The sequence below is a fragment of the Simochromis diagramma genome, unplaced genomic scaffold (assembly GCF_900408965.1).
Source record: "Simochromis diagramma unplaced genomic scaffold, fSimDia1.1 OVJJ01000402.1, whole genome shotgun sequence".
Classification (NCBI taxonomy): domain Eukaryota; kingdom Metazoa; phylum Chordata; class Actinopteri; order Cichliformes; family Cichlidae; genus Simochromis; species Simochromis diagramma.
The window spans coordinates 2,917,823-2,938,969 of NW_024386972.1; the positions used below are offsets into that span (position 1 = coordinate 2,917,823).

Sequence of the window (21,147 nt, forward strand, 5' to 3'; positions counted from 1 at the left end):
CAATATATTACATCCACAGAATATGTTACTACTGTTTATAGCAAACTAAAGCTAAACTAAAAAGTAAATTTAGGTTTAAACAAAAGACAAATTCAAACTAAATTTCTGGGGGACAAATGAAACCCAAACAATAATATAATCTAGTTACAAGACTAAGATAAAATAAAGTCTTTTTCACTTTGGTCACATTTGGCATTCAAATCCTCCCTTTGTATTTGAGCATGTGAGACAGGACGCCTTCACAAACTGTTCCTTTGTATTATTATACTTACTTTAAGATTCTTATATATTGACCCTGATTTTAGGGTTTTATAATAATAATTTAAAAAGACCAAAAGTGACACTTGAGATAACAAAAACAGAACAAAAACAAAACCAACCAATAAAAAAACTAAAACGAGGAAATCAATTGAAAATATTAAAACATTTAAAAAAGCATTTTTTTATTTTAAAAAAAGTTTTACTGATTATTTAAATAAATAAATATTACAATTTAAAATAAAAATAAAAAATGTTTTATAATAAATTTAAAATAAATAAATACCTAAAGCAGTGAAATACCTTTCATTTTTTTAGAGTTCACGGCTGAAAAAAATCGTTGCCTTGGTCACTTGACCGCGGCTTCTTTTCAACGGCTCTGTAGCTCTTCATCCAATCAAGTGGCCAGGAACTATCACGTGATTACAAAACCTCGTTCACGTGCGAGTGACTTCCACTAGTGGGTTCTTAGCAGTTTGCACAGGGCTGAACGGGAATAGGCAGCTTTTCGTTTAAAAGTGACAGATAAACGAGCTCTCCAGTAAATATGCGTGCAGCTCCACATCAGTACGGCTCGACTCTGACGCTCTTCACAGCGCTTTAGATCTGCTACCTACAGGTAAGCTGCTGTTAAGACAGTCAGCCAGACTGTCAGTTGGGAACGTTTTTTTTTTGGCTCTGGCTGCATGTACAGGCCGTACCAAACGTCTGGAAAAACATAGTTGCTATTGCGATATCTTAGGATCGTGCGGAGTATGGTTGCCATTACTAATATGGTGAAAGCGTAGGTATTTTATATTTATCCTGCTTTTCTGCCACTTTTTGCAGCCAGTGCTGCTTTAGTGTTGCATCTAGCTAGCTAGCTTCGAACACAGATTGGACTTGTGATTAACTTCTGTTAGTCACAAGTCCAGCTATATACAGATAGAAAACAAGCTCAGACAGTTGCTGTGGCCAGCTCGCTGCAGTCACATTGGCTTAACATAGAACAACTTTAAGCCTTAGATGCATTAGTGGGTCACAAATGACCCGGTCAGGATGTTTTCTTGCAATATCTAATTAATGACAAGTTGTTTGTATTCCATGTTCCAGCTATTCCTCAAAAACATGTTTTTAATGTCATGCCATTTACATTTTTAAATGGCCTTTTAAACATTTTTACAAAATTGTCATTGTTGTATTACTACACCAAATTTCCATAAGTGATTAAAAATGATCTGCATTCATTTCCAGTGGAATTTTAATAGAATCTTTTGATTCTTATCAACTGTTAATGTCAGGAATATATATTTTTGTGGGCCGCTAGAGTATCACCACTTAGGGAGATTATTTTTCACAGCAAGAATTAACAGATGGTATTCATTCATCATTCAGACAGTGTTCATCACCAGTGATTGTGCCACCCTAGATGGTCAACTTGTGGCATTCAGGGGGAGACAAAATTTCCATAGTAGATGCCAAACAAGCCCGTCAAGTATGGCCTGAAAATCTTTTGCATTTGTGATGCCGACATCTGCAATATAATATTTGGAATAATTTACTTGGTGAAAGAAGTGCAGAAAAAGCTGAGGGAAAACGTTGTCCACGGGTTGTGGAGTAGACTCAGAAACACAAGACACAACTTCACTACAGATGACTTTTTCTCCAGTGTGCCTCTTGCACAGTGTCTACTGGAGACACAATTGTGGGAACTACAATGGGACAAGGCAGACATCTTTCCATCCTTCCTCATCCTGGGAAGTTTACAACACAGAGGTTGGATTCAATGGCAGCCTTACCATAGTTGGCTATGTCAGAAAGAAAAGGGCGACTGTTGTACTCCTCAGCACAATGTATTGTAACAAAGTGTTGGATTAAAATACCAGAAAGGGGAGGGGGAAACATATACTTGATCACATTCAACAACAAGCCAAAGGAAGTATAGATACCATGGACCAGATGGTTGGCACCTACACCTGCAAGTGTGGTACAACTTGACATTACCATCCTGAATGGCTACACCTTTTTCACAGCTCAGCACCCTGAATTCAAGAACGGAATTATCAATCATCAGTCTTTCTCACTGAGCTCTTAAAGAAGCTTGCCACACCACATATGCGTATTCAACTCAAAGGTTCCCCCCAACTGCAAACCCCAATCACTGAGGCAATAGGAAGGTTTGAGGCCACAGGAAAAAAGCAGACAACAAGATTTCAGATCCAACTGATGAAGATCTTAAAGTCAGCAGTCGGCGTAGGAAGTGTAATGTACCTGTGTGGAAGGATTATAACCAGAAACGAGTGTTAGAAACTGTGTATTAGTGCCTTGTGTGATCGGTCACTTTCTGGAGTTGGTTCATTGTCTGTCTAGTCATGTCGCTTGTGGGTGCAATGATCACCAGCAGCTTTGGCTGTTGACCCAAATGGGATTTGTTGCACAGACACAATGTCTCAGTTTTAAACTGTTACAGAGTAACTGCTGAGAAGCAGTCTCAACTGAAGTGAGGGTTTTTAAGTAACTCTTGTCAAAGCTTGTAAATCATTCCATTATTGCAACTCATTGCATCAGGTAAACACAACCGAGGACATAGCACGGGTGTTGATAATGTTATCTGCAGTTGAAACGCTGTCTGACTGCTCCTCAATTTTTAGCCATAGCATGTATCAGTAATTCCAAGCCATCCAACATGCTTACAGCAACAACAAATGGGACACAAATAGTGTCAACATTGTCTAAATATGTAAAGGACTGCTAAGAGGACCACCCTCAGCACCAGTCTTTCTCTAACATCTGACACAAGGCCATATAAAGGAAGCCTTGCCTGGTACATTTTTACTTAATTATCAGAGGATTGTATTCTTTTGTTGTAAATGCTGACTTTCATAAAATTTATGAACTATTAAAAGCAAAATGTACACTTTAAACAAGATAGTACAAGTAAAAACTATCCAGGTGTCATAAGGGGGAGTTGTAAAGTTTGATGGTCACAGGTAGATATGTTCTGTGGTGTCTTTTGCAAAACATGCTTCTGTGGTGACAGCATTAGATGGAGAGGGTGTGAAGGATTGTCCAGTACTGATCATAACTTGGACAGTAGCTTCCTTTCTGAGACCTCTGTCAAAGAATCAAGCTCCACACCCACAGTGTTACAGGCCTTGTGGATCGGTTTATTGAATCTGTTGTTACATTTAAACTTGCATTCTTTGAGTTTTTTTTTACTTTATTTTTACTTTTTTCTCCTGTTTTCAATTGAAATCTTTCCCCAATAAAGATGGCATTTGACAACCTCCTCTGAACCCTTAATGACGAGTTTTGGCTTCTCAGTATATATCAATAAAAACGTGGTTTGATTTCTATTAGAATGGTTTCCAAGTTTTTCTAAGGGTAGCTGCATAGGCAGAAACTACCCTTGCCAACTTCTGATGCAAACCCAGTCATTTTTGTTCCATAAGCAGCCTGAAATATGACAGAAACTGTGCTGTCCAGTTAAGCTTTCAATGGATAAAAGGTTAACTGTGCTGCTGCTTTTGTATAAGCTAACTCCCTAACTGAGCTATTTGGACTTTGCATATTTATTTTAATTGAGGTATTCTATTTATTTCATGTTTTGATGTAGGTCGTGGTCAGTGTTATGCCCAACTTTTCGGAGAACAAAACCATAAGTTATTTTATGATTTTAAATGCGCCCTGTCTCTTACACTAGTACCAATATTTAAAACATCAATTTGGAAGAGAGTGACGATTATGGTTACCTCACAGCCTTAAAAGGCTTTTGTTGTCACCTTGCTTGGTGAGTGGACGACTTAGACACCCAACTTTCTTCACAAAGTAGGATTTTTAAATTGATACCATAAGTGTATCAACTGATGAGGAAACAAGGATTAATCATATATTGGTGTAAGTGTACTATAGCTTGAATTTTTTATTTTTTTATTATTATTATTTTTGCTGTAATTTAATTATAACATGGAATTTTTACTTTACAGTCTCAGACAGATTTTTTTTTTTTTTTTTTTTTTTTTTAAACTGTCTTTCTCTTTCCATCCCTTTCAGTGTTTAGCCAACCCCAATCCAGTGACTTCCGTAGCACTGTGAATCTCTGTGACATCCGCAGGTAACATGTCCATGTTCAGCACAGGCATCCTTGTCCTGACGTCTCCTCTCCACACCCTTCCGTTACGCATTGCTCCGGTGCTCAGCTCAGCTGCTCAGCGAGTCGAGCGTACGCTTTATGTCCACCTCCATCCTGGGTTGAATCTGGGAAGTGGGAGCCAGCCTCGGCCAGTTTTCATTCCACCGGCAGTGGACCTGTCTAATCTCATTACCCGCCTGTACAGTAATGCAGCTGATGTGTGCGGGCACTTGGATGTTTGCGTTTTGCTGACTAATGTTCGCACTCAGTCAGTCGCATGCAGCGGAGCCACGACCCCAAACGGCCCCTTTCCCACACCACAGGCTCTGTCTAACTCACCGGAGGTGGTGCTAACAGACTTTGCTCCCCAGGACCCCGGTCAGACCCATCAGGTCACTCAGTGCTTGCAGAGTTACACCGGCCACTGCTATGCCTGCAGACCTGGGCTGCCTTCAGTGCTGCTTCACTCAGAGCTAATGAAATTGCAGGAGGAGGATGTGCCAGAAGCACAGCAAGAAAAGGCAGAGCCGCTGCAGACTTACAATGACGTGGTGGTAGGAGGGACATTTGATCGACTCCATGGGGCCCACAAGACTCTACTTAGTATCTCTTGCCTGCTGGCCAATAGAAGGTTCCTGATTGGCTTGTGTGACCATGCAATGCTTAAAAGTGAGTAGTTGTGTTTCTGAGACTGACATCTCATATTTCAGTCATATGTTAAAATCCACCTGACATTGTTTTCCTCCTGGTTTCAGAAAAAGTGCTAAAGGAGCTGATCGAGCCTTACTCTGTTCGGGTCCAGAGACTGCAGGAGTTCCTCCAAGACGTCAAGCCCTCACTGCAGGTGGAGGTTGTGCCTCTTGATGACCCCTTTGGAGTGTCTGTAGTTGACCCCCTGCTGGAGTGCATTGTGGTCAGCGAGGAGACTAGAAAGGGTGGGGAGGCTGTGAACAAGAAACGCACTGAGAATGTAAGTCAGGAAATTGACAGGAAATACTGTTTTGTGTTGAAATGTGAAGATTCTTTTTGTAAACAGGTGTGTGTGCGTGTGTAGCATTTGTTTTTTTTTTTCTTCTACTTTCCGAATAGCAGATAGCTCTCCATTCCTTCTATTTAAAAAAAAAAAAAAAAAAAAATGCCCACAAAGGCCCTTTTGATACTGCTAAATTATTCAGACATATTTAATAATATGATATGATATAATTTAATAGTTCTGGTCAAAAGTTCCATCTCAGCCAGATGTTTTTGGTAGCAATCAGCAAGCTTCAGGCTGGATATTTGACCGGTTCTCTTGGCAGATTCGATACAGTTCATTTAAATCGGTTGGTTTCCTGACACAGGCTCTGCTTCTAAGTGTAGTCAAAAAATAATTTACAATAGGGTTAAAGTCTGGGCTTTGGCAATGACATTTCAGAGGGTTAATGTTAGCCTGCTTTATCTATTCCAAGACCAGTTTTGATGTGATGAAAGGGCAACAAGAGACCTTCCAAGCTTGCATCCACAAATCTCCTTCATAGATCTTCACTGAGTTCTTTGAACTTTCATTATTCAGAGTATGGGTCAGTCCAATGAGTGCCGTCAATAGAGTATTATACTGTATTATAGAGGCTTTGTCATGTAACGCACTTAACAGGCTTACTACTCAACTCTTGTAAATTCACCTCAAAGTAGGACAGTACATATTAAGGGCTACAGGATTTTTACTTGCTTCCATTTTCTGATTTTGTCTCATTTCTACTGCAGGATGTGATATTTCATATTTTGTTCTTTCCACTTTCTAAATCAGGGTCTTCCAGCTCTTGTCCTTCATGAGATCCAGTTGCTCAAGGATGCCCACCACACAGAGATAGAGGAGGAGAAGATCAGCTCCTCCAGTCTGCGTGCTCGTCTCCTGGGGACGCTGCTTACACCACCCAAAGTAGGTTTGTTAGGAGTGTGTATTTTTAGAATTTAGGTGCAAAAACAGCGAGTCCAAACACACTGAAAAATCTTCAGTATAATTGAAGGACCAGTTAGCTGCAGTTATAATAAAACTGTCTCTTATCACCATATTTATTTTATTTTTTTCCAAACTAGGGCATTAATGGGGCCCTGCTCCTATCAAAGGTGCATCACAGGCATGCTACCTTTGATTCAGGTTTTGTTTTTGTTTGGTTTTTTGCAGTGCACAGAAGTGCAAGCCTATAAAAGAACATCTCGTAATCTTTTATTGATTTGGTGAACAAAAGGCGTTATAACTGGACAACGCCCACCAGTGTTGGTTGAGCTCATTCCTATTACATGAAGTTCCTTTTGAAAGAGGTTCAGCTTTCAGTCACGACTAGTTGTGACTGAAAGTTGTGAGAATGTGCTCTGAAGTGTCTTTTTAATCACTCAAAGAAGCAGAAATAAACCCAACTGGCTGGTGAAGGGTGTGACGGGGTCGACCTTTTAACTGTTGTAGCAGGAATTGCGTGATATGGGTGGGAAAATCTGTGGATATTACACAAAATATTTTGTGGGTATCATTAATGTTTTATACTGAAGGTGACATGTTCACACATTTATTGACAGTTAGAAATGAGCAGTGAAACATATTATGTTCAGGAAATTGTATCATCAAGCTCACAAATGAGTGCATTTGGTTTGTCTTATTCATCTCTGGTATTATGGATTATTTTTTTCAGTGGTGAGTATAACTTGTTTTATGAGCTGATTTTTCTCATTTTATTTGCACATTCTAAACCCTTCATTTCCTGTCTCCTCTATCCCAGGACAACTCCCACCTTCCTCCTCTTCCATATGTGATTGGTCTGACAGGGGGCAGCGGCAGTGGAAAGAGCGCTATCGCTAAGCAGCTGGAGGCCTTTGGTGCAGTTTGGATTGACTGCGACAAACTAGGCCATGAGGTGTACCAACCTGATGCAGCAGCCTACCACAGAGTGCTCGAAGAATTTGGTTCAGGTAGGGACACCTTCACTTGAGGGTGTCGTAGTGGAAGGGTCAGACTGTAGTGTTTGTGATACTTCACACAGTTGATCTGTTCTTGATTGGGGGGGGGAAAAAAGACAATAAGACTTTGTGTTTTTGCTTTCATTTTACTGATTGCTATAATGCACACACTGTAGTCGGCAAAGGTCATGATGTCACTGATTTGATTTTGATGAAAGCTGACTCCTGATTTTTATTTATTTATTTATTTTTGGCTTGCGTTGACCACTGATGAGCTCTCTGTCACGATCACTTTTTGATTGATGAGCGTTTTGAATCCTGTTCAGTTTTTTGTTAACACTGGTATGTAGTGAGTCACACAACTGGCAGCAAGTTACTTATTTTGTCATGTTAACTTGTTTTGCATTCAGAGGAGAATGACCAGAGTGCTGTCATGTCAATATGGACTCTGCACAACACAAGAATTTAGTATACTGACATTCAACAAGATGTTTTCCTGTCAGTGTTAAACTGTATGTTGTGTAAAACTGTGCAATAATGAGTGTCTTTTCCACTTTTAGATATTCTAAGTGAAGATAAAACCATCAACAGGCGTGCTTTAGGAAGAAAAGTCTTTGGAAATCAGGTAGTATGGATAATATTTATTTATTAGATAATATTTCAGCACTTTGCAGAATTGCAGGTAACATGTCAGGTTTCTCTCAGAAACTTACCAGAGATGGGTTTTTTTGTTTGTTTGTTTTTCCCCAACAGGTGCGATTAAAAGCCCTAACAGACATTGTGTGGCCTGAAATTGCACTTCTAGTGCAAAAGAGAATCAACCAAGCCAGAGACGAAGGTATAGTATGAAATTAAATGTAATAACTAGCAATTAAACATTGTTGCTGTGCATTCATTTCTTAAATATAAATGCATTTAGGGGGCATTTTACTTTTTTTGGTAGTTCATCAGATACATACAGAATATGTCAATAATCATTTAATTGGCCTTGCAAATATGATGCTGTTTTTTCGTCTGTTAATTTTTTTTTTTTTTTAAACATTATGTTTATTGAGTTTTATATTACAGAACAAGCAAAGAATAATAGTACAGTTAACATGAGATTTATATTAAAGAACATAGTCCCCAAAATAAACAAATATAAATTAAAAGAAACAACAACAATAATAATAATTATTTAATAAAAATAAATAAATAATAAAATAAAACAAAACCAATGCACAGCAGGGGTAAAACAAAGCAAGACGCGAACGAAAAATAAAAACAACAAAAACAAAGAAACAGATAACAAAGAAAACAACAACAAAAAAAAACCAAAACAAAAAAAAAAACCACACACACACACACACACACACACACACACACACACACACACACACACACACACACACACACACACCACACACACACACAAAAAAACCAAAACTCAGCACCAAGTATCACTTTCTAAATTAATTCCCTTCATAATGTCTCAGAAACTCAGTTAAAGCTAACCATATTTCTTCAAAATCTACTCCCTTTCCTCTGACAATATAAGTAAGTCGTTCGAATACAATACATGATGCCATCTCCTTCACCCACATATGACTTGAGGGTACATCCACTTTCTTCCAATACAAAGATATTAAGCGCCTAGCTTGCAGGAGGCCAAAGTCAATTCATTTTAGCTGTCTGGTGCTAAAGTCACAGTTCTTTGGATATATACCCAACACACACATTTTTGCTTCAACAGGTATATTTACTCCAACAATCTTAGATAAAGTTTGCGTGATTAATTTCCAGTACTGTTGTAGTTTTGGACAGCTCCATACACAGTGGAGCAGAGTGCCCTTCTCATCTAAACATTTACTGCAGCTATCTGGGATGACAGGCGACCAGCGATTCAGTTTGACTGGGGTTATGTAAGTTCTCATCAACCACTTATATTGGAGGAGTTTCATCCTTGTATTAATTGATTGTCTTTGGGCTTTTAAGCATGCAGTTTCCCAGTCCACCTCCTGTATCTCCTCTTGGATGTCAGCCCTCCATGCATCCAACTTGTCAGTGGCAGATTCCCTATCATGTGTTAACAGAGCTGTATAAACTGACGTCTGTTAATTTTTAACAGGGGTTGTGATTAATTCAACTGAGTGACAATTGGACTTTTTAGTAATCAGTAAATCCTGACAAGTTACATCTGCACTGTAAGGATTAGTGGAAAGATTGTGTACTTGTTCAAATATTTAAGCTTCGTAAATTCTTAAACAAGTGAACTTGTGAGTAAAAACTTATTTTTGAAACTCGGTAAATGGCTGAAATAGCTGAGTGTAGTGAACATTTAAAGCGGGGAAGTATATTTCTCCTTCCTGTTGTGTTGTAGTTTCTAAAGTTAATGTGATTCTTTGCTCTTTGCAGATAAGCAGGTGTGTGTGGTGGATGCAGCAGTTCTTCTGGAGGCCAAATGGCAAAACCTGGTCCACGAGGTCTGGGTCACCATCATCCCAGAGGAGGAGGTAATGAAATTGTCCTCTGCAAAGTTTTCTTTGCAGTTCGTCACATCTGTGTTTTGTTTCTATAACTCCTACAAATCCTAAAGCCAAATTTTTAATTGAAGGTAAATATTTTTATTGTGTAAGGCCTGTTTTTTAAAAACAAAACTGATATACTGTTTTCTTTAATATATCCACTGGGGGGTGCCAAAGTATAATTTGAAAACTCCACCTAACACGTCTCCCCCCTTCTCTTAATTCCCGTCTTTTCTCAGGCGGTGTTGAGGATAACAGAGCGTGATGGGGTCACCACAGAAGATGCCCTTCGCAGGCTGCAGAGCCAGTGGTCCAACAGCAAACAAGTAGAGCATGCTAATGTGGTACTCAGCACACTGTGGGAGCCAGAGGTCACTCGGAAGCAGGTTAAACACACCTTATCCTTTCAGGATGAAGTCCACGTGACTGCTTTATGAGAAAAACAGATTTTTGCATTAATTTTTACTCCTCTTCTCATTTAAAAGGTGCTGAAAGCTTGGAATCTTCTTCAGAAGAGAATTCAGCAGAAGCATGAAGGACATTAGAATCATATTCGAGGTCTCTATGTCACATCAGCTGTGACTTTGTAAGCATGTGCCAGGCCAGAGACATGTGGACAAATGGTCCTCGTAAGGAATACGCTGCCTTAGAAAGGAGTGTGGGTGGTCACAGGGAAAACCCAAGAAGCTCCCTCACTTCTTTGACCAAGACTCAGTGCCTGATTGAGTATCCACAGGTTTTTAAACTCTAGTTTTATTTCAGTGATGCTTACTTTAAAGATGTAAAGACTCCACAAACATCCCTAACAGACGGCTTCTGGAATTTTTAGTCTAAAATTCTTGTTTGGGATTATTATCAAACACTTGTGTTAGGTGTGATCTTAACTGATGGCCTCTTTTCATCCCAAATTTTATTTTATTTGTTTTAATTGACCGGCATGGTTTACCGATATACTGACTGCAATCTTGCATTAGTCTTTCTCAGCAAATTCAAAAAATTTGGGGCACTTCAGCTGACACTTTGCAGGATTTGTCCACTTTCTATTAATTATTTTTATTTTGTTTCCTTTTTTTTCTTTAAAGAACAAAGAAACATAAGGGGAAATGAGTTAATGATACTATGTAACTGTAACTGTTTTCTCTGTCCATGTTATTAAATTATTCATCTTTGAGGTTTTGTATATTTAGGAATTTTTGTCAATCTGAAGAGCAATTATATTTAGTGAAATAAATACAATGGGCACTATAAACATTTCTGATGATATAAACCTGAAGGATTGCTGTGCAGACTGGTGAAGGAGGACATCTGAAATGCATAGGACTACACATTTGGTCTCAGTTGGGGAAGCAAGGTTAAAGAAGCTTGTTTCAGCCATTTTTTCACCCTTAAGCCTCCAGGAAGCAGCAAAGTTGACATTTTAATAATAACTAATGGCTGTAAATGTGCATTTAAATAACAAATAAATACTTTGCTGTTTTAGCAACACTACGTATTACATGGCTTGTTCTGTGATGTCAGAAAATGTATATTTTAATTTAGTTTTAAATGTCTTTACTTTTTTTGACTGCTATATAAATTTGCATAAAACATTAAATGAAATGTTATCAACCCATAACAAATCTCTCAATTTTCAAGGTGTAGGTTTTAAAGCTCTTGTCACACACAGACGCTTGCATCATTACCAATTTAGACAACATTTAAGCTAGCTGTTGAATGCTGCACAGATTCCCTCTGACAGATCTGGCATAGATAAAGGATATCTACAGGGTGTACTGTCAGTTGCACGTTTTGGCATCTGTAGGTCAGTAACTACCTGATGATTGTTGCTTTGGCAAGGTGTTGCTTTTGCTTCCAATGTAAGGGGAGGTATTGTGGCGCACATTGTCATTTTGGGCAGACCACTGCCATTGGGGAGTGCCAGGAGGAAGGTGTGTTGGTCTGCAAGAATATTTTGGGTAGGTATGAGTAAAAGTAGCTACATGAAAGCCAAGACCAACATTTTCCTATCAGAACATTGGTTTGTAACATAATCTACGTTTATCACTTCGTCTGTCGAACACTTTAATGGTGGATAATAAATGCATACATCCTTTGAATGTGAAAAACTTTCATGAGTTATTTTAGAACATTTATTTCTGAAAAAGTCAGCTTTTTAAAATCTTCAGTGTTTAATACATTTTACACAGCTAAATATTGTTTAAATGTACACGTTTTTATGTGATTACAGTCACAGGAGAAAGACAAACATAACCTATCAGTACAACACCTTGTGCATTAGTAGCTGAACACATAAATACAGATTTTCTGAGTGCACTACTAACTACTTTGGCATCTGTACTAACCTTATCCAGCAGACAAGGTAACACACGTGTATTTGCGTTGAAATTACGTGAAATCAGGAGGTTGTGACTGTCCATTCATATACCGACAAGACAAAAATTCAGCTTGGTCCTTTTTGCAATGAAGAAAAGTTGTTACGGTCGCACTTTCAGTTTGGCAGAGCACATTGCTTCCCCCAGTTTGTTTCTGGCCTTGCATACATACACCCCAGAGTCAGAAAACTTCAAATCAGCCAGAACCAGAGAACAGAGCCCCTCTCCATGATGCTCTATGGTCGCTCTGCGAGATTCAGGCACCGGCTTCTTATCGTGAAGCCATTTCACCTCTGGCTGCGGATACCCTAGGATTGGAAAAAATATAAATTTACACCAAAAGAATACAAAACAAGACAAAAAAAAAAAAAAAAAAAAATCCTCAAATACAGAGAGCAGATTAATTTATTGTTTGTGCTAATGACTTGTGATGACTGAGGTATTTTTCTAATAATTGAGAAATGTACATGTTTAAAAATAAATGACTACATATATTGATTGTAGGCCTACGTTGTTCTTTGTACATGTGTTAATCTGTTACTCTACCATTGATAACACATGTCAGCTGAGCAGCTGCTCCTACAGGGAGGGTAACGTCCTTCAGGGCCTGTTGGAAATGAGGCTCAATCTGGAGCTGGTTATCCAGCGACCGGATGGCCTCCTCTGCCTCTTGGCTCCAGCTTGGCTCTACATGAGAGTGCGGATGATGACGATGAATAACATGGAAACAAGGCTTTACTGATCATAAGAGGCTAAACTTGAAGTGACAGTCTGAAACAGCGACTCATCTGTCACATCCATGCAGATCTAGGACATGGGAGGCTATTGTGTGTATGTGTGTGTCCCTTTATCCGTCTTACCCTCTGAGGAGTTGCCAGCAGAGACTGGGCTGCTGGTGAGGTTAGCCATTCGCTTTAGGGCCAAAACAGCCTTGCCAGTTTTCTAGAAGTTTAAAAGGAAAAATAGAATTGGTTGACCAAACCTTTTGAAAACATGCATTGAGATTATTGAGGACTGATAGGAGTACTTAAAAAAATACAAAAAATACCAAACAAAAAACAGGTACCTTCCACTTGCGCTTGGCCAGAAAATGCCTCATCTTCTCCTTATTGAGGGACTTGGTGGGCCTGCGGTTTAGAGGGGTGAAAGAGGCCATCCAGCTATGGGCAAGCGCCTCGGTACATGACAGTCTGCGTCTAGAGTCGAAGTGGATGGAGATAAAGGAGCAAGTGTATGTGGTTGCTGAAATGTCAGTGATATTAATATTCACAGTTGGTCAGACGGTTTAGTAGTACTTAATTTATTGAACTACAAATGGATGTTTCTGATGGGGAAAGGCAAAGGCATTCAAACCTCCGGTCCTTTTGCAGCAGGGAACTGATAAAGTCTTTAGCTTGGTCAGAGATGTCCTCAAAACTCTCTGGGTCAAACTCGTAGCTGGCAGCAGTGACGAGAGCAAGAGTCTCAGCATCGCTGTTTCCCTGGAAGGGTGATTCTCCACTGAGTCTAGACAAGGATAAATATTATGAAAGCAAATAAGCTTCCACAGAAATTACACATCCTCATTTGAGGCTCCATTACCCAAAAATGGTATTATATTGTTGCACCCCCTTCTGCCTGCAGAGCTTCCCTAATTCTTTGAGGCATACATTCACCAAGGTCCCGGAAATATTCCTCAGATTTTGGTCCATATTGACATGACAGCATCACAGAGTTTCTGTAGATTTGTTGGCTGCACATCCGTGATGTAACTTTACTCTTCCAACACAAGGTGCTCTATTGAATTGAGATCTGGTGGCTATGGAGACCGTTTGAGTACAATGAGCTCATCGTCTTGTTCAAGGAACCAGTTTAAGGTGATTCGTGCTTATTCAGGGTGTGAAGGATGAACATCTGAAGTAATGGGTAGGCTGTGATGTGCAGTTGGTATGAAGGCGCCCTCCACACTATCACAGCACCAGCCTGATGTATTGATACAAGGCACGGGATGGATCAATACTTTCATGTGGTTTACTATCATATGAATGTTGCAGTAAAAAATAAGATCGCATCAGGCAATGTTTTTCTAATTTTTTGGTGACACTGTGCAAATTGTACCTCAGGTTTTTTGCACTTAGCTGGTAGGAATGGTACTCAGTGTTGTTTTCTGCCACTGTAGCTCATCTGCTTCAAGGCAGATACATTCATATCGTTTTTCCCATTCATTCTTGTTAGGGCTCATACCAAGGAAGCAACAGTAGATGGCTCACTGATGCCACTAGACTCAATTGTAGAAGAATGTATAACGGCACCAGGATGCCAGGAACATGTGTACATTGTCCCTTTGAAATAAATTTAACTGACACAAACATAAAATCGGTGTTCTGCGTCCAAGTCTGTTATTGTGGTTCACTGCAGTTTTACTTACAAGATGAAGCAGATAACTCCAATGCTCCACATATCAGTTTCCAGGCCCACAGGCTCATAGCCGATAACCTCAGGAGCCACAAACTCCGGCGTGCCATGCATCACCATCAGCGACTTACCCTCCTCTGAAGAAGACAACAAGAGTTTTTCAGAATGTCACTCTCAAACTTATCTTACGATTAGAAGATGACCTGCTCTACCTCCTGAGCTACATCGACAGAGCTGCAGATGATATTTGTTTCTTTTAACTTATTTACAGAAGGCTCTAATCACTTCTAAACAGACCACCCACTCTGGAGCTGCTGCATCTGGAGAAAAACGCTGAAATTTCCCGCATGAATTCGCTCCACATGCCTTGATACCTTTACTGAGTTAAAGTAGCAGCTCGGCAATTATCTATTTAAAGACCTGTAGGGATGTGACATGCATTGTAGATCTCTAGGAATTTAGACACTCCCTGGTGTTATCTTCATTCATGCATGCTGTGTTATTCTTCTTGCGTTTTCAAACTAAAACATGGCAAAGTTCAAGAGGTTAAAAGCGTACGAAGATACATTTATGAGTAGAAAACTCTGTCAGGAATGATGAAAAACCTTTAGCGGTGGCATTCTTTCATCCAAATCGAAACATCTGGTCTGGTCTTTAGCACTATGTGCAATATGTGTCTTAAGAGTATAAACAAGGCCTTCCCCTTTTGAACTGTGCACTGATAATGATATACCAACCAGTTATGCAAGTTTTTTCTCTTTTCTGTACCTAGTAGGACATTTCAAAATCTAGTATCAAACTCACCCAGTTCAGTAGCCAGACCAAAGTCGATGATTTTGATGCGGGTACCAGTTGTATCCACACAGACGATGTTCTCTGGTTTGAGGTCCAGATGAATGATATTCTGTTTGTGAACATACTGCATGCCCTCCAGGATCTGCTGCATGTAGCGGGCACTGGTGGGCTCTGTGTGCTCAAAGTTTTCATCCACGATGCGTTCAAAGAGCTCGCCACCTGCGATGCTAGGCAAGCAAATAACCATTCAGGGGCATGCAATGGTATGTGACCATCAAATTTGAACTTCTAATAGATGTAATGCATTTAACCTCTCGTAAAATACCTTCTACCACCACAAATCCCCTAATGATATCTTTAAGTGGAGTGTACCCACTACAATAGAGAGGTTTGCTTTTACTAAACTAAGATGACTTACTACTCCATGACCATGACCATCTCTGAACGACTATCATATGCAGCCAGACACTGCACGAGTTTTGGATGGTGAAGCTTGTTCATTAGTTCAATCTCTTTGCGAGCCGCTTTCCTCTCTTTCATGGTCCGAGATCTGTAGAACTTCCCCGCACACTCCTGACCCGTCTCTTTTTGGGTTATCCGGTACACATCACCAAATTTTCCTCTGGAAATGTGAACATTTAAAACAAAAACATTAAGGGAGGGTTCTAATTCCTCACGACTGAAAGTGTTAGATATGGATGCACACTTAGAGATGCTTACACTCCCAGCTTCTCATGCACATTGTAGTGGTCCCTGACTTTATTTTGGGTGTCAGGGGTCACGATGATGTATGACTCAGGCTCCGCTTTCCTTTGCTCTTTTAACACAAATAAAAGAAATGACAAAAAAGACATCTCGCAACCGGTACCACCAAAATACTACTTAGGAAATAAAAACAAAATCAAATTTTGCTAAAAATCATGCAGATATTGTACTCACTGGCAGTTGCCATCTTGACACAACCAGACTCCTGACTCGGTTCACTGATTCCTGCAGAGTTATAAGCCCTGATTCGGAAGCGGTAACGTCCCAGAGGCTCCAGTCCTGACTGGACGTGGTAGGATGTGTTCTTACAACGACTTAATTCAGTCCAGCTCTCAGATTTGTCCGAGCTCTCCTTACAGACCTCCAAGATGTACCCCAAAATTGTCGTGCCGCCGTCGTAGTTGGGGCCAGACCAGGACAGAACCAGGGACTGAGTGGATAACTGGGAAACAACAGGCTGGGATGCTGGCGGATTGGGTCGGTCTGAGGAGAAATTTAACATTTTTGAGAAATTGCTAATATCCAAAGTCTCTCTGTGGGCATTCATGTCAGGAATTTATCTCACCTACAACACTGAGGGAGATGGTGTGCTGAGCAGAGCCTGCTCTGTTGCGTACAATGACTGTGTAGGAGCCTGCGTCCTTTGGATCAGCATGAAAAATCTGCACGCTGCTATGATTTGGCGTGGTCCTGACTGACATCCGCTGTCCTCCGAATATAGCCTGGAGTCAGAGACGGGCAGAAGTGTAAAGGTAAGACAAAGTTATGGATAAAATGTTAAAAAAAAACAACCAGTCTAACATTCTTACCTTATCCCTGTTGTAAATCCAGCAGGAAGCTACAGGGAGAGAGCTGGACTTGAACTCACAGCGCAGTAGGGCCTGCTCAGCTACTCGAACCTCCACCTGCTCTGGTGGGTTTACAAACTCCACAGGAGGCCCTGAAGAAAAGCAGAGCTAGTTTGTGTCCAAGAAAAAAAATAATAATAAAGCCTGAGCTAAGTGCTGTTCAATACATAATGTGGTTCCTACCTTTACTGGTTGGTACCTGGTTTTGAAGACTGATTTCTCTAAAATCTGTGGAGATTGAGGAAGTAGATTGGATTCACAGGTGTGCTATCATGTGAGAATTTTAAAAAGGAACTAACCAATGGCAGTGAAGCAGTCATGTTTGGTTGAACTGGCAAACAAGATTTTTTGTATAGTTGTAAATAAGCACATGCTAGAAATGGGATAGACTGCAACAGTTCTTACTTACAGCCTGCTTAAAACTGAAATTTAAAAACCAAACACACAACATTTTGTTTGTTTTGTCGGCATGTATGTTTCCTCTTCCCTGCCCTCTATTATCATGAGCATATTTGCTATAAATTTGCATTATTTTCACAGGATTAATAGCATTCATGGCAGGAATAAAAGCAGAACAATTGGGGATTTTAATGCGTGTGTAACATTAAAAAGATTTTAAGGAAGTTAAACAAGTGGTCATCATTGAGCCTACCATTGTCCCTTTCTTCTCTGCTTTGCCTTGCCCCTGCCGAAACTGGGAACAATTCAGCGTTTTCATGTGACACAGCCTTGAATGTGACCTCACTGCGCAGCTCACGGTTGATTGTTCCGGGAATTTCCTTTGTTGCTGTTTCATTGTTAACAGAGTGAATCAGGCTCACTGTAAACAGATCATTTCTATGCTGCTGTGCTGATTATTAGTGGCTTTACTGGACTTGATGTTACCTTTGACATGTAACAGAGCAGTGCTCGACTGTTGTCCTGCAGGATTCTCAGCTATGCAGGTGTACCTCCCGGCATTTTTAGGTGAGCACCGGGTCAGGCTCAGACATGCAGCACCGTTTTTGAAGGAAATGTTACTCGAACGCAGTTTCTCACCTAAACATGAACAAGTATGGTTTTATTACAGTTGTACTGAAATGCTTGAACTAATTATTATATAATTGCTTTAGTTAACAGACCTCATAGTATCATGTTATCTCAAACAGACCTCTCTGCTTTCAGACTACTGGCTTCCATGTGGGTCTTAGAGTTTCCAAAAGTAGAATGGGAGCCAGAGACACATTTAGGAGACAAACTCCCACTCTACTTTTAAGATTAGACACAAAACTTTCCGTGTTGATAAAACTTACAGTTAGAGCTGGATCAGGTGACTCCAAATTACCCTTTACTTATGCCAAGAGATGGTTTTCTTCTCCACACAATTCACTCCCCACATGTTTATGTACCACTGTCTAACTCTGTCGTTCTTCTATCTGACCATCCCTCTCTGTTTTGGGTGATATTTGAAATAAGTGTTGTATTTTCCTTTCTTAATATTTCTAGCCAATCTGTAGACTCTTCTTCAGGGCCTAAATCACTTTCGCTTTTTATGTCTGCTGGTGTTTTCTTAGATTTTGGGGGGATTTACCAGAAATTCTAGACAAACCACTCTAGTGAAATGCACGGCTGTTACATGAGTCATACAGTACTGTGAAAAAGTGTCAAGCCACCCCTCGTTTCTTTATATTTTGCTTCCAAGAAGCTGGATTTTTTTGAAATTGTTTTCTAGAGTGATCTTGTGCAATAGTTCTCCAGGCTTCCTGAAGGTCTTTCAAATCTTTTACTTGCTTTTCTGACATGAGACTCATTGCACAACTGAGTCAGTCAAGTCCTTGCACCTGACCATTTTCAAAAGAATAGAAAAGAAGAAATGGCAATTCTACACAACTATCCATCTCATATGAAAAGGATGTTACAAATCAAGTTCTCGGGGGGAAAAAAATCCAGCAAAGCCCCGGCACAGGACCGAAGAGGGCATCTCGCCTTTCAAATGATCCACCCAGTGTTCACTAATGTCTCATCAGACATGGTCTCAGTGGAAGTGTGGCTGTCAAGAAGCCAAATTGTGAAGTTACACAAATTACACAAGAAATGGACATAAAATCAAGAAATCTTATCTAGTGATGAATCCAAATTTGAAATGTTTGGTTCAAAGCATGGTCAGTGTGTATGGAGATAAGAAGAGAGATACAACTGTGAGTGTCTACAGCATGGTTGAGGCTCTGCTGTGGTTTTAAGCTGCATTTCAGCCAGCAGTGGTGAAAATCCTGTCATAATTGATGGAATAATGTATGCAGAAATGTACCATCAGATTTTGATCCATCATGCAATATCGTCTAGAAAGCACCTGATTGGTGACAACTTCATTTTTTGGCGTGACAACGATCCCAAACACACTGCCAAGCAAACATGCCCATGATGGCCCACACAGGGCCCCAAGGTTTGCTGTGTGAAAGCATATCTGAATAGAAAACACACAATGGAACACTATTCATCATAGATCATCAGTCTATCAGTCTCCCCAGAGCCTGGACCTCAACATTATTGTAGCAGTGTGGCATCATCTTAACAGAGAACAGAACAAAAGGCAGCCAACATCCAAAGAAGAGCTTTGAATGTCCTTCAGGAAGCCCGGAGAACTATTCCTGAAGACTGCTTAAAGCTATAACAAGAATGCTGTGTTAAAGAATAAAAGTGAAAACTTTCCCCTTACATACTGTATACTGTATGTTTGCATGTTTCACTAAATCACTGCACCTATTTCGAGGGGTGGCCCAATACTTTCCACAGAACAGCAGTATATAAAGGATTTCTGTCAATAATTATCAATCAGCAATCAATTCAAAAGGCTGATCATGCAGTATTTTGTGTGTTTCCAGTGTTTGTACCAAAGTTGTATAAAAATACAGTCAATTCCTGCATTCCAGATTACAGTAAATAACTGTAATTTATATAGTAGATTACTGTAAAAGTTACAATAACCTGGACTTGAATAAAGTACAACATCTCCTACATGTAATCAGTCACTTACCATTGTATAGCCAGGAAATGCTCATCGGTTGGCTCCCTGTGATAACACCTTTAAAGGCAGCATCACTTCCTGCACAGACAGTACAGTCTCTGAGTGGCTCTTCAAAGCGAGGTGCTTCCAAACTCTGAACTTGTGCCTGTTTGGCATCTTTACAAAGAAAAAGGTGAAAGACAAAGGGTTTAGTTTTCACATATTTTTGCTTGTCACTGACCCAATCAGAACAGAGCATCTTATCAAACCCTAAATCACTGCCTCGTGTTTTGTGTGTGTGTGTTGCCAAAAATGTATTTGAAGATCACTATCTTCCACTGAGTCTCAGTTCATCTGCTGTTTGAGTAATAAACACATGTTACAGCTGTGAGCAGTGGGGAATTTGATATCGTGTTTTTTTTTAAAAATGTGTGTTTGCAGTTGTTTATTTTGGTGTTGGAATGTCCAGCAGAGTGGGAAATGGGTGGCTGCCAGTGGATGGAGGACTGCCATCAGACTGTGTACATTAGGGGGATGAGGGGAGGGGGTGGCGGGCTGTCTATACAGTTTACAAAGTAGAGCTTCTTCTTGTCCTTTGCAGCGCTCTGTGACAGTTTTAGTTAAAACACAGACAAAAGGGGTGCACCCGGTGAGACATGTTCTATTTTTTAGTTCAAATGCACTAAAGTTAACATTTCACATCTTTTTCAAGGCCTTACCTGATGCAGATGAAAATCTCAGTTTGTTGTTTCCCACCAACTTCCTCTTAATGTTACCCAGTCCATTCTCTTTCTGATGCTTCGGTTGAGGCTTGAGGGCAAATCGTAAGGTGGACACAAAAGTCTTTGGTGCCTTCCCATCTTGGTCCATCTTTGATTTCAGATGATAGCAAGTCAGCAGCTGTAGATCAGGCACTCATCTGTTAGGCCTCCTCTTCTTCTCTTAGTTGCGGTTAGGCTCGCTCCATCTAGAATCCTTGTGTGAATCTGATGTGTTGCATGCTCACCCTGTCTGCATTCGCACGTCCTTTGAGATGCAAACAGGAGGAGCCACTGCTTTCCCCTGAAATCACTGCCTCCCCCTCTGCTCCAAAGTTCACAGGAAAAAGGTCAGTTTTATCAGACGGATAATTAGAAGCACACATGTCCAGCCCCCACTGACCCTCTGCACCGAGAACAGAAGGAAA

General features: G+C 40.1%; 2 protein-coding genes across 2 annotated transcripts; one reads left to right on the forward strand and one right to left on the reverse strand.

The window, feature by feature from the left end:
• Nucleotides 1–643: 643 nt before the first annotated feature.
• On the forward strand, nucleotides 644–11,296 carry coasy (CoA synthase). The gene is made up of 10 exons (XM_040039010.1): nucleotides 644–877; nucleotides 4,291–5,038; nucleotides 5,125–5,339; nucleotides 6,156–6,287; nucleotides 7,123–7,312; nucleotides 7,861–7,925; nucleotides 8,054–8,138; nucleotides 9,695–9,792; nucleotides 10,044–10,190; nucleotides 10,290–11,296. The coding sequence occupies exons 2-10, from the start codon at nucleotides 4,357–4,359 to the stop codon at nucleotides 10,347–10,349; spliced, it is 1,674 nt and encodes a 557-aa protein (XP_039894944.1). The 5' UTR covers nucleotides 644–877; nucleotides 4,291–4,356; the 3' UTR covers nucleotides 10,350–11,296.
• A 728-nt stretch (nucleotides 11,297–12,024) lies between these two features.
• LOC120738006 (myosin light chain kinase, smooth muscle-like) lies at nucleotides 12,025–20,926 on the reverse strand. The gene is made up of 17 exons (XM_040039009.1): nucleotides 20,681–20,926; nucleotides 19,992–20,138; nucleotides 17,864–18,016; nucleotides 17,631–17,765; nucleotides 17,162–17,206; nucleotides 16,940–17,070; nucleotides 16,696–16,852; nucleotides 16,305–16,613; nucleotides 16,086–16,182; nucleotides 15,784–15,987; nucleotides 15,375–15,592; nucleotides 14,584–14,707; nucleotides 13,530–13,682; nucleotides 13,243–13,372; nucleotides 13,037–13,118; nucleotides 12,723–12,863; nucleotides 12,025–12,484 (listed from the first exon to the last, which is right to left on the reverse strand). The coding sequence occupies exons 1-17, from the start codon at nucleotides 20,829–20,831 to the stop codon at nucleotides 12,279–12,281; spliced, it is 2,583 nt and encodes an 860-aa protein (XP_039894943.1). The 5' UTR covers nucleotides 20,832–20,926; the 3' UTR covers nucleotides 12,025–12,278.
• Between the last annotated feature and the right edge of the window lie 221 nt (nucleotides 20,927–21,147).